Below are 11,098 nucleotides of genomic sequence, written 5' to 3'. Positions count from 1 at the left end.
AAAAATCCAAAACCTCAACACCTTAAATACCTATCAGCATAGTTGTAGCTCAGTTAGGCTTTTCCATATGAGACCCCAAACTTGAGAGCACCTAACATCCCACCTGCTTTGGCTGTTAGGTTAGTTATGGGACATTATTTTGGCATTATACGTTAGCAATGGAAGCTGATAAAGACTTTACTGTCTAGTAAATCATGCCAAGCTGCATCTGAAAAGAACCATCTTCTGCACCCAATTATATTTTCAAGTATAAATGTTTTGTCCTGAAGTCGTATGATGGATCATCTGATGTGACAGGGTGGCGGGAGTGTGTGCATAGTAACTTTTTGCACCTCATCGTTGCTTTGTTGGTCAACTGGGTATGTCACCACTAATGCAGTAAGCTGAGAGAATTAAGGCCCCACAAACAGGAGGGCAGGAAGGGCTGAAGTGTGTGCTCTGGGCGGTCTGTCGTGCTCTTTGCTCGTTATCTTTTGTGGGAGAACGTCGGGGCACTGAGCGTGTTTTTATTTACGTTCCGAAAGGCTGCTCTGGTTCTAATATCAAGCCTTTCCAACGAGCTGGAGCAATGAAGACTTAAACTGAGGGATTATATATAACTTGACAATCACAAATCAAGTAGTGAGCAGATGAAGCTTATTGGTTTGTACAGTGCTCTCATGCTGTGATATGTGCTAATATCACATAAAAGTAACAACTGTTGAGGAGCTTCCCTGCAATGTCCTTTCCCATCCTTTATCACAATTAAGTTAAAAAGACTGGACCACTGCAAGCTCTATTTTTATACCCCCAGGCATGTGCTATCTCCTTTGAAAGCTGCCACTGTTACAGGAAGGAGTACAAGAAGGGAGGGGACTGCATTTCTATACCCCTGTACTCACACAAAGTCAAAGTGTGACTCTCATTACGTGCTGCTCTTCTGTCCTTATTCTGTGTCACTGTCAGCATAAAAGTACCATGATTCTCTTTTTAGTTCGAGGAGGTGTTAGAAATGAATGCCCATTCACATTTAAGATTAGCTTATACGGCATATGATTCTTTCCAGCGCTACGTGGCAGCATAATTCTGACAACAGCAGTGTTAAACAGCAGAGTCAAAAGGAAACCAGACAAAGAAATGTCAGTACTCATACAATTTAACAAAGCTCCCTACTTGTTTTTACAGAAAAAAAAAGCCCCAAAAGATTTTAAGCAAAAGGAAATGTCCTTCATTCAACACTGTTAAAATCTTTCAGCGCTGTCAAAGTGACTTCAAAGCTTCTCCACATCTGTCTGCCCCAGCCAAAGCGCTGATGTCTGTCCTCAGGCTTTCGTGATGTACCCTTCTCTGATAAGGAAGTCATAGATTTTCCTGGTTTTGTTCACATCGATCTTGATGAGTGCTCTAGCCTGTGCTAGTCTCAGGCCTCCTTGTTTGTTACACTCATTCACTAACGCAGCTTTATATTCTAAATAGGCTCCAGGGACCAACCTCACCATCTGACAGAGCTGGAAGACAAAAGGTGAAGTTAATAAACACTAACGCTTGTCATGCTCTTTCATTCTGTGATCCCCGTTGGGGGGGGTAGCACTGTGAATATTTTTCTGAAAACATTTTAAATGTGGTTTGTTTTTGTTTTTTTTTTTGTATGGGGGAAGCATACAGTAATTGCATTATGAGCTGTTTCGATCCACAGGTAGGGAGGGGAGGAGCTTGCTGGCTGCTGCATTCAAAAACATTCCTGACTGAAAAATAAACTAGGAGGATGAAAGCAAGCTCTCGGCTCACAGGAGCGTAACTATGAGTGTGTCCTGTGTGGGCGTTGTTCTTTACAAACCAAGGGAAGTACACATGCCAAAGAGTTGCAACCAGCAATTCAGCATGCTGGACGACAGCCAGGGAGGGCATCTGTCTATTAATCCCCTGCAGACTAAGTCTTTAATACCTTTCTACAAAAGCAGCTATGCGCACAACGCCTGCCCCCTCCGGAAGCCTAGGATGGAAACGGTGCAGGGAGGGCATTACATATTTGGAAGTTTGGTAAAAGGAATCGCTTTCAGAAGCCCCTGTGCCCTGCTGTTAGGTTGCAATGCTGCTATTTAGTTTCCAAATACCAGCCGCCTTCTAGATGGTGCGCTGTATTGCTCCCAATGGAGATAGTGTCTCCTCCTTTTAATAAGGAAATGCTTAATGATTGTTGCTCATTGATAGGAAATTGCAGAATTCAGAGGATCTCAGACTTTATGTCTCAGCTGACGAGGAAATCAGATTCCCCATATACACTAATGCTCTAGTCACGATTATTTATATGCCGAATGGAGCCAGAAATGCCATGTTCCATGGTGAATCTGTGATCTGATTTTCAATGCTGCCATCTCCAGTGAAGGGGAAACAGCTTCCACACAGAGGGAAAAGTCTGAAATACATCTGTGTTTCACATACTCCGAGATCTGCCTTGTGGGCAATCTAAGGACATATTATGACTTCTAGTAAAAAAAAAAATCATCTTTTATTTCAATATCTTTCCAGTGTTGCCTTTCACTGAATTAGAGGACAGGCCTACATTGGGCTGCAGAAGAAACTGAGCCATAAATACACAGCAGGCCCCTTGCTGCATTGTTTACCTCTCCTGGGGGCTGCCGGATGGGTTGCATTCCCACTTCTGTCTGCTCTGTTGATCTTTCCTGTGCCTCTGATTGCTTTAGGTGACTGTGCAAGAGCACTCTATATGGAACTGCAAACCTCAACACCAGACCCAGCTGACAACCCACAGCTTAGAGAAAGCCATTCCCTGCCACATGTGCATACAAAAAGCTTGGTATATGCACTGTAAAGCAGAAATATGGAAAAAACATGAAAAGAACAATACACTGTTATCACTTCCATGGTTCACATTAGCGTTACAGTGAAAAACCAACCATAACTGGTTGAAGTTGGGCTGTGAGGTATCTAGAATATAGAAAGAGCTCTGCTATTCAGGTTCAGTGATCTGTCCAGTGAAGCCCTTGACAAAATCCTCCGCCAGTTTTAAAAACAATGTTCATTAAGAAAAAATAACCCTTCTGCTTACCCCAGTCGCACAATGGAGGAAGGGAGGATGTCATACTCTGGATGTTATAATAGCACATAATAGCATCTTAGCACGCTCTGCCTTTCTTTGCTAAATAAGCTAATCTGCTGCAGCTATGCTGTACCTATAGTACAGTAACTGAAATTAAGAAGCCACTGGAAAACCTGAATGATTTTTGTGAGCAGGAAAGAGTAGTCATGGCATATAACTGAGGTGATATTCACAGCACCTGAGACAGATGGTGGGAGCACCCCTGCGCTGTGAAGATAAAGTTTGACAAAGATTATCTTTCCATTCCTTTCCTCACCTCCTTCTCCTTCTCATTAAGTTTCTCTGTCCCTGGGAGACCTGTGAGGTTCAGTGGTGGGGCACTCCGTCTACCTGCAGAGACAAGAAAGGAAAACACTGAAGAACCCCGAGCAGTTTGTTCCTTAGGTGTGTTATCGCAGAGGCAATTAAATCCCTGTGATGTTAACCCAGTATGGTCCAAGTGTTTATAGACAGGGTTATTTAGGGCTTAACATAAAAACTGCACCGATTTGATAAAGGGTATGATTTTGCAACTGACATAGTTAAGCGCTGTGAGTACTTGAATGAGGACTCTTATGCTGTTAACCCTGGCTCTTAGGAGGAACTGAAAGACAACAGCTTTCCGTCAAATTGTCACTGAGCGTGGTTAAGCTGGGCTGTACCTCCTGACTATAAAGTGACTCTTCCAGCCGGGGTCAGGGAAGTCAGTGCTGCGTGGAGGGTGTGCCCTGGGTGTGCACAGCGTGCAGGACTAACTCCCAGCAGGTGCGAAACCAGTACCTTGCAAGGATGCTGAGATTACTTACTGGTGTGATTAACAGCGAATTTCTCTGGCATTACTGACAAATTCATGAAGCAGAGTTTTCTTTAAATGCCTTTAAATATGATGCAGATACTGTACAGCAAATGCAGTTTGTGGATTTATTTTCCTCTGTTATGATAAACAGTACTGAAAAATACCTATAACGAGGTAGTTTGATAGTTCTCACTTTGGCAATTGTAATGGCTGAACTTTAACTGGTGCAGCTTAAACTTTCACCAGGGCCGTCTACTTGCAGGTTTGTTGGTTTTGGTTTTGGTTTGGTGTTTTTTTTTTTTCTAAATAGTATTTTTTTTTTAACTTCCAGAGCTCAGAACAAAGCTAGGGTTATTTATTTACATTTTTAGAAAGTCTACTGCCCCTGTGCTGTGGGTTGCATATGTAGCACTGTTAGAGGTAGGTCTCTTTATCCTGGGACAGACTTCCCAAATTTGGCAAAGTGATGAGATCCTGGGAAATCTGGAGCTCCATTTTCCCCAGGACTGTGCTGGCTGCTGCTCCAGACCCTGCCGTGCCTGGGTCCTGCCTCTGGGACTGGGGAGTCTCTCTCTCTTTCTCCTGTGCATCTGTAGGAAACAGATGGGAGTATGGCTGGGTGAGGGGAGCCTGTTCTTGAGAGAATAGTCAAGAACTAGAAAGAAGCTGGAGTAGTGAGTCTCTGGTAGGCACAGAGGAAGTTATTTCCCAGTGCTGCTCCCTCTTTCTATGGCCTGGAACGGGCATCCTATGATGAGACATGACAGAATTTGGTTTTACTCTTTTATAAACCTAGGAAATAACACACACACACACGAACTACATTAAAGAAAACATATTAAGGCTGCAAAGTCAAGATCTCAGAATCTAAAGTAAAGTTAAGCAACATTAATTTGCCCTCTTGTATATTCAGTATGATGCAGCCTTTAATTATATAGACACGTGGCAGTTTTTCCGCAGTATCCTTGCCTTATTCAGTATGCAGGATGTTTGCTTAATTAGCAACTATATGGTATTTTGTTTGGGTTTTGTTCAACATGTGATACTGGTTGTAAACACCACATGCTACCTGAGTTCCATAGGCAAAACAATTCATGTTCTTTTGAGCCCTTCTCCTTCGTGGGCCACTGAATACTTGACAAACAATTTAATTCTTTATACTAGCCCTTCAGCTGGGGGGATACTGTCCCCATTTCATGGACTCTGGATGACCAGCCTGAAATACACAATGCTATTTTCTCTCCAAAATAGCAGATCTTAGCGATCACCAAAGATGTTTAAAACATAGTGCAATGACTAATTGCTTGGTATTCTGACCCAGATTTCCAAGGTTCCTGGCAGAAATGAGGAAGAACATACAGACTCAGTGTCCACCTCTGAGAAGTTTGGTTCAAGTCGTTTATTAGCATCCACATAAAAACTGGATGTAGAGGCAGAGCTAGCTAGAAGCTAGTTTTCCCTGGCAACATTTAAGAGCTTTATAGTAAAACTTTATCCTAGTCTTATTCATTGCATGCCACCCTGTGACCTCAACAAATGAGATGTGATTTTATAGAAGTCTTGTTCACGAAGGCCTTGACTGACCCCTGAATCTGTCCTTACTGGGCACTGAAGTAAGGGGTCCTCTTGGTGGAAAAACCCCATAATTTGTGATTACAGAATTAAAGAATATAAAAGCATATTCATAGAAAACTGAAGTTGCATAGGCAACCTGTATCATCTCATTCTGTCACTCTGGAGTGCTTGATGCTGCAACCATTACCTGCTTCTCAGGCAGCTGGTTTTTGGTGTTCTGCCCTCCCAAATCTGCTTTTTGTCAGCTTCGTATTGCTATGGTATGTGCTATACAGCTTCATTAAAAACCTGGATTAGCTTTATCTTTTAAAGATAAAATTTTCTTCTCAGGTTAAAATTCTTTCCTTTCCTTTCCTGCCTTGTTAATGTAGCTTTAGGATGGGTTTTTCAGCTGTAGTCAGAAAAATCTAGAAATTCAGCAAAAAAATCCTACAGGATTTGCACGTGGAATGAGTTGCAGATTGAGGTAATGTTGACTTAAGCAATGCTTAACCATGAGGCTTGAGGACTGACGCTTTAGTACTCCAGCAAAAGAGTCACTCCCCAACTGGCTGTCAGAACGGTATTACTGATGTATGGCTGGCTTTTTATCACAGACCATCATCTAACAGTTACCTGAATTTGAAGGAACTGGTACCGTAGGACTCAGGCCGGAATCACTGAAAAGAAAGGGAATTTTCAAATTGCCTTCATGGATTTTTTTAAAGAATAACTGCACATATCAGCCCTGAAACTACTTTTTCCCCAACTTCTAATAATTATACAGTTCAACTTGCATAACCCAGGACCTGATCTGAAGTCAAAAGGATTTCTAAATATTTAGCAGTCCCAGATTGAAGACCATGTCTGAAACCTGTTTTTTTAAAAAAAAAAAAAGGGGGGGGTGGACAATAAAAAATTCAGTGGAGACTGACTGGGGAGATTACAAATCATCTTCTCAGGCCATGTAGCATACAGGATGCACTTCCTTTGCATTGCAGCTTGCTCCTTAAAGTGCTTGTGGAGGGTGACTACACATTAATAATTCTGCTACATCTAAAATAATCTGAAACATTTCAAGTGCCATCTGTGCCCTCATTAATAACCATAATGACCTCATTTCCCTCCATGACTTTATTTACAGCAGTTAAGTTCCTGAAATATAAAATACAGAAAACTGAGATTTTGAGCCCTTACTAGTCACTTCCTTGTCTGCACTTCAACAAGCACTATTGCTGTTACCCACAGTTTCTTGCCCTTCTGAATTTTGCAGACTGATCCTACTGTAATAAATTGGGAATGCATTTGTTATCGCATGGAAAAATGTGTTTGCTGCACCTGACTAAAGCATAGGTACGTAAAATGCACAGTCTTACTGTAACCGTACATATCAGCTTGTCGACTGAGCCACTGCTGGCAGGCACTGCTGTCCTGGATGTACTGCAGGACTTCAGAAAGCATAGTGCGCTTTAGGCGTTCCTCATCTCTCGTCTTCTTAAGGTGATCATATGTTCTGGCACCTATGGCAGACAGATACCACATTCTCATCCACTGCCTTGGTCAAAGTTTTCAGACTGTTGTTTTTATACTTTAGGAAATAAGTGAGAAACTGTTCTCTAGCTCTGGACCAGACTCCGCTATTCTCCCTCATGACAACTACTTGGCATCAGAAGGTATTAGATTCCACCCTGCACCCCTCCCCCCATTAATTTCAGGCCAAAACCAAACAAAAACAGCTTCCATGATCCAATTCCAGGATAAACCAGGCCATTTCATTTACGTAGAGGTCTTAGGCCTCTCTCCAGATATCACACTTGTTGATAGCCAGTGAAAGTGTCCAGAGATAAAGTACTGGAGACCACTGTGCCATGACATTTTTATTTTTTTTTCTGAATCTTTTGCAAAGTGGTGACTAAAGCAGAGCTCTGCTAGACAGTGTGTTCTCCAAGCTGATGGCTCAAACTAGCTTTAAAAAAGCACAGCTGGACCGAAGCATTATTGTTAAAGCCTTGTTCAGTTAAAGAGCTAGGCAAATGCATTTCAAAAATAAGTGTCTTTTTATTCAACACATCCTAAATGTTGTAAAATCATCCTTCCACACCTTGATGAATGGGAATGGCCTGAATAATGCATCAGGTACTTACTACAGAAATTGGTGATTCCTGCTGCTCTGTATTCCTGTAGTCGCTTTATTTCCCTCCGCAGCTCAAATTCCACTGTTTTACCCCAAGAGTAAGCAGAAGGGAAATCCGAAAAAACAAACGTGGGTCAGTGGGGGCGGCAGTGAACTGTGGTGTACTAGGTACATTGCTACTTCTTATTTGTCTACACAGTTTGAAGTATACAGAACCACAGACAAGGTTTACCTCTCTGCACAAGTCTGTATCAGATCTCAAACTGTGTCCTAACACTCCTTGATCACAGATTTAAGTTGGTTTCTAGTATTTGTGTGCTCAGAAAAGTTATTTTATCTTCATGCTTTGACAGTTCCTTTGCCATACCCTGGGCAAGACAAGTAACAATAACATAGGATTTCTGGAAGGCATTTCAACAGGTTTGAAAAACTACTCCATCCAGGCTCCTTATAGCATCTAATATTGTCTTTGAACTATGATTTTCATAACTGGACCTTCCAAAATTTTTCTTTGCAGACAACTCCTTTTCTGCAGTCAGTAAGATTAAATACCCATGTTTCTTTTGCTCAGAGATATTTACTGCCTATAGCTTTTATCAGCTGGCTTCCAGGCACTGCTTAGTTTTACAGTGAGTAAGTTTGCTTGTCTCAAATTTGTTTACTCATACTAGTCAGGACATCTGTGTAATGCATGTACTTGACTATCAGGTTAACTTGAGGACTTCGCTGTCACTACAACAAAACTAGGTTCTAGGACTAGCACCCACAATGTGGGACTCATGATTTTGCAGGATCATGCTTTTGGTATGTCACACAGGGTGTCCTGAAAATTTAGTTGCAACTGTTTAAATGCTTTGTTCCTTCTAATGAACAACAATTTTCCCAGTTTAAGTCACAGAATTAAGCAGGATGTAATGACTTGCATTGGAATTTGACTAAATGCATGCTATGATTATGCATAAAGACTCGAGATGATTCGGTGATGGAACAATGCCTCTCCCTTTAAGGTAAGGGACATGATGACAGCTGTACTATACAATTATGTACACATATAATAGTTTAACATGTATCTTCCAAAGAATTCACAATTTGCTGGCAGCTCCCGATCAATACAGACATAAATTTTAGGGATTTTCTTTCAGTGATACAGAGTCCCAGTAAATGAATAGTGGTCTTTTGATAAGAAAACACTCCTTCTAGCACATGACCAGAATGTTCAGTCAACTGAGAAATCAAACAAAGAACTCAGACACAGTTTAGTGGAAAGAAACACTTCCTGCTCATTTAATGTATCAAACCACAAATGTATTTGTTTTTCTGAGGTAGATAGATGGGGGAAGAGAAAAATAACTTCCTGCCCTCCAGGAGTGGTATATATTTAGGAAAGATTGTAGGTGATGCAACCCCTCATTATGCCTATTGAAGAACATATATGCTAAAATCCTCAAAATACTTACATGCATGACTTTCAATGAACTTATCATGCTCTACCGGTCCAAGAATTCGTGCAAATCGCCGCATCGTTTCATAAAGGTCTTGAACCTCCTTTGGATATCGCCTTTCCAAAACTAGAGGGGGAAAAAGTGACACACCTTATCACTCCTACTGTGAGAAGAAAATAAATTCAGTGGAACCTGAAGTGACTACCAGCCTCCGTGAACTGCCCAAAGATCCAGATTTGGTAAACTGCTTGGCCATTTTGGTGGCCCAACTACAAATTGCTGAGTAAAAAGCAACAAAATCATACAGCCCTTAAAATTCTAAAAGCATAAAGGATGATATTTAAATGTTGTTTGATCATTTCTTAGAATAGTGAGATGCACTTGAAAGGCCTAGATTTCACCTTCACCGCTCTCCCTACTCAGTGGAGCCCAAAATGCTTCTGAAGAGCAATTCCGAGGCAATAACTAAAACACTGAGCTGGGAGTAGTTAGAGCCAGCCCATTAGAAACAGTCGGGGCAGGAAATCTGCTGGAATTCAGACCATCTGAATATGGTCCAGTATGAATAAACCACACTGGTGCACTGGAAACAGCGAACATGCGAAGATTTCTTCCCAAGCAGAGGCCACTCTAAAGTTAAGCAGTTACACCTGATACTCACTCTGAAATTTTCTGAGGTTGATTAGGCCATGATCTCTTATAATTCTGTAATTGAGAGCAAAGTGGTATTAATAAAAAGCCATTAACTCGTGTATTACCTCATAAATAAAAGGCTTCAGAAGAAACTTTGATTTAGACCATCAGAGGGGGTCTAAAACTAAACATGTAAGAAATTTCCATAACCCTTGAGCTGGCTAGCTGAGAAACATCATATAGTGATGCAGTGAGGCTTTAATCAGAGTAAATTTTGGATAGCAGTGTGCATTAGTCCAACTCTGACAGCACTAAGCACAAAGAGAGCTACAATCACTTTAAGAGTTTGAAATTGCTTCTTTAGCCACAGATTTCGCATCTACAGTGTCTTACAACTTGTCCTTCCAAAATTGGAGGTAAAGGAATTTCTCATGAAGCATGATTTCCAGCTTCAGAGAGAGACAAATGTCCTTCTACTAGAGCAAGGGTGAGAGATGGACTGTAAATTTCACCACTGGGAGCAGGATGAAGGAATTTTTCCATGACAGCTTAGATTTTAAAAAGAGGAAAATGATTTAGGTAACTCGTAAGTTTGAAATGCTCCTGACAGGATCAGGGAAATGAGCAGAGTAAAAAGGCAGGGAAGATATTTACAGGTGCATGACAAATACATTTGTCACAGGTTTCAGCAAATGTCATGTGGTCATTGCTATGTGGTGATTTGATAAACACCCAACTTTTGCAAATGATAAGAGATACTACAAAGTTGGGCTTGTCAAGGTCAGGTTGGAATTTGCTCTATAAAATCCATTACATTTTGTTTAGTATGCACAAAAGAACATTCCTGTCCCATGTATAGAAGTCTTTCTGAGAATGACATCAGCATTTTAATGTCATTTTCCAGATTTTTGTCCCATCCTGCTGTAGCAACTTTTCAGAAACTGACACTGATTTATGTAACCAAGCCTTATGGCACTTTCTTTTAGTATGACATGATTTATCGTAATGGAAATCATACCACATAAATATTTTTTATTTATGAATTATAAAGAACCAGGTCAACACATATCAACTCTCACCTGTCATTCAGCAGAACTATGCTGTATTATGAGGAGAAGGAATGGAGGAGTCTTACTCCAAATTACCAGTTCTTCCAGGAGGGAGTAATACAGCAAGATATAATTTTAAATATTGAACAAAGTATTTGAAAGTTATAATAAAATTGAATTTAATGAATAGATTGAGTCATTCTAGAAAGCTGTCAAATGAACTGAATAAATTATTCAAACTCACGTCAGCAATATAGTTATCTTCATTACACATTGTGGAAAACTAACTTATGGACCACTAAGAATTAAAAATAATGATGCAAACATTTCTGTGGAGAAAGTGGGGGGTCTAGCAATTAGTCACAGACTGGCCGGCCGCACCCCGCCCCCCCCCCCCCCACCCCAAATAAA

The 11,098-nt window shown here is 40.9% G+C and overlaps 1 protein-coding gene across 1 annotated transcript in view; it reads right to left on the bottom strand.

The window, feature by feature from the left end:
• Positions 1 to 634: 634 nt before the first annotated feature.
• TADA2A (transcriptional adaptor 2A) overlaps positions 635 to 11,098 on the bottom strand; it is a 24,720-nt gene continuing 14,256 nt past the window's right edge. The window contains exons 9-15 of the mRNA XM_010573813.1: positions 9,667 to 9,710; positions 9,021 to 9,131; positions 7,574 to 7,645; positions 6,817 to 6,949; positions 6,066 to 6,109; positions 3,357 to 3,430; positions 635 to 1,487 (exon numbers count right to left, since the gene is read on the bottom strand). Of these exons, the coding sequence (XP_010572115.1) occupies positions 1,302 to 1,487; positions 3,357 to 3,430; positions 6,066 to 6,109; positions 6,817 to 6,949; positions 7,574 to 7,645; positions 9,021 to 9,131; positions 9,667 to 9,710 (664 nt within the window). The 3' untranslated portion in view covers positions 635 to 1,301. The remainder of the gene's footprint in view (positions 1,488 to 3,356; positions 3,431 to 6,065; positions 6,110 to 6,816; positions 6,950 to 7,573; positions 7,646 to 9,020; positions 9,132 to 9,666; positions 9,711 to 11,098) is intronic.

The sequence above is a fragment of the Haliaeetus leucocephalus genome, unplaced genomic scaffold (genome assembly GCF_000737465.1).
Source record: "Haliaeetus leucocephalus isolate CR32 unplaced genomic scaffold, Haliaeetus_leucocephalus-4.0 Scaffold395, whole genome shotgun sequence".
Classification (NCBI taxonomy): domain Eukaryota; kingdom Metazoa; phylum Chordata; class Aves; order Accipitriformes; family Accipitridae; genus Haliaeetus; species Haliaeetus leucocephalus.
Note: the sequence above shows the minus strand (reverse complement) of the source record. Positions and strands in the feature narration are given on the sequence as shown.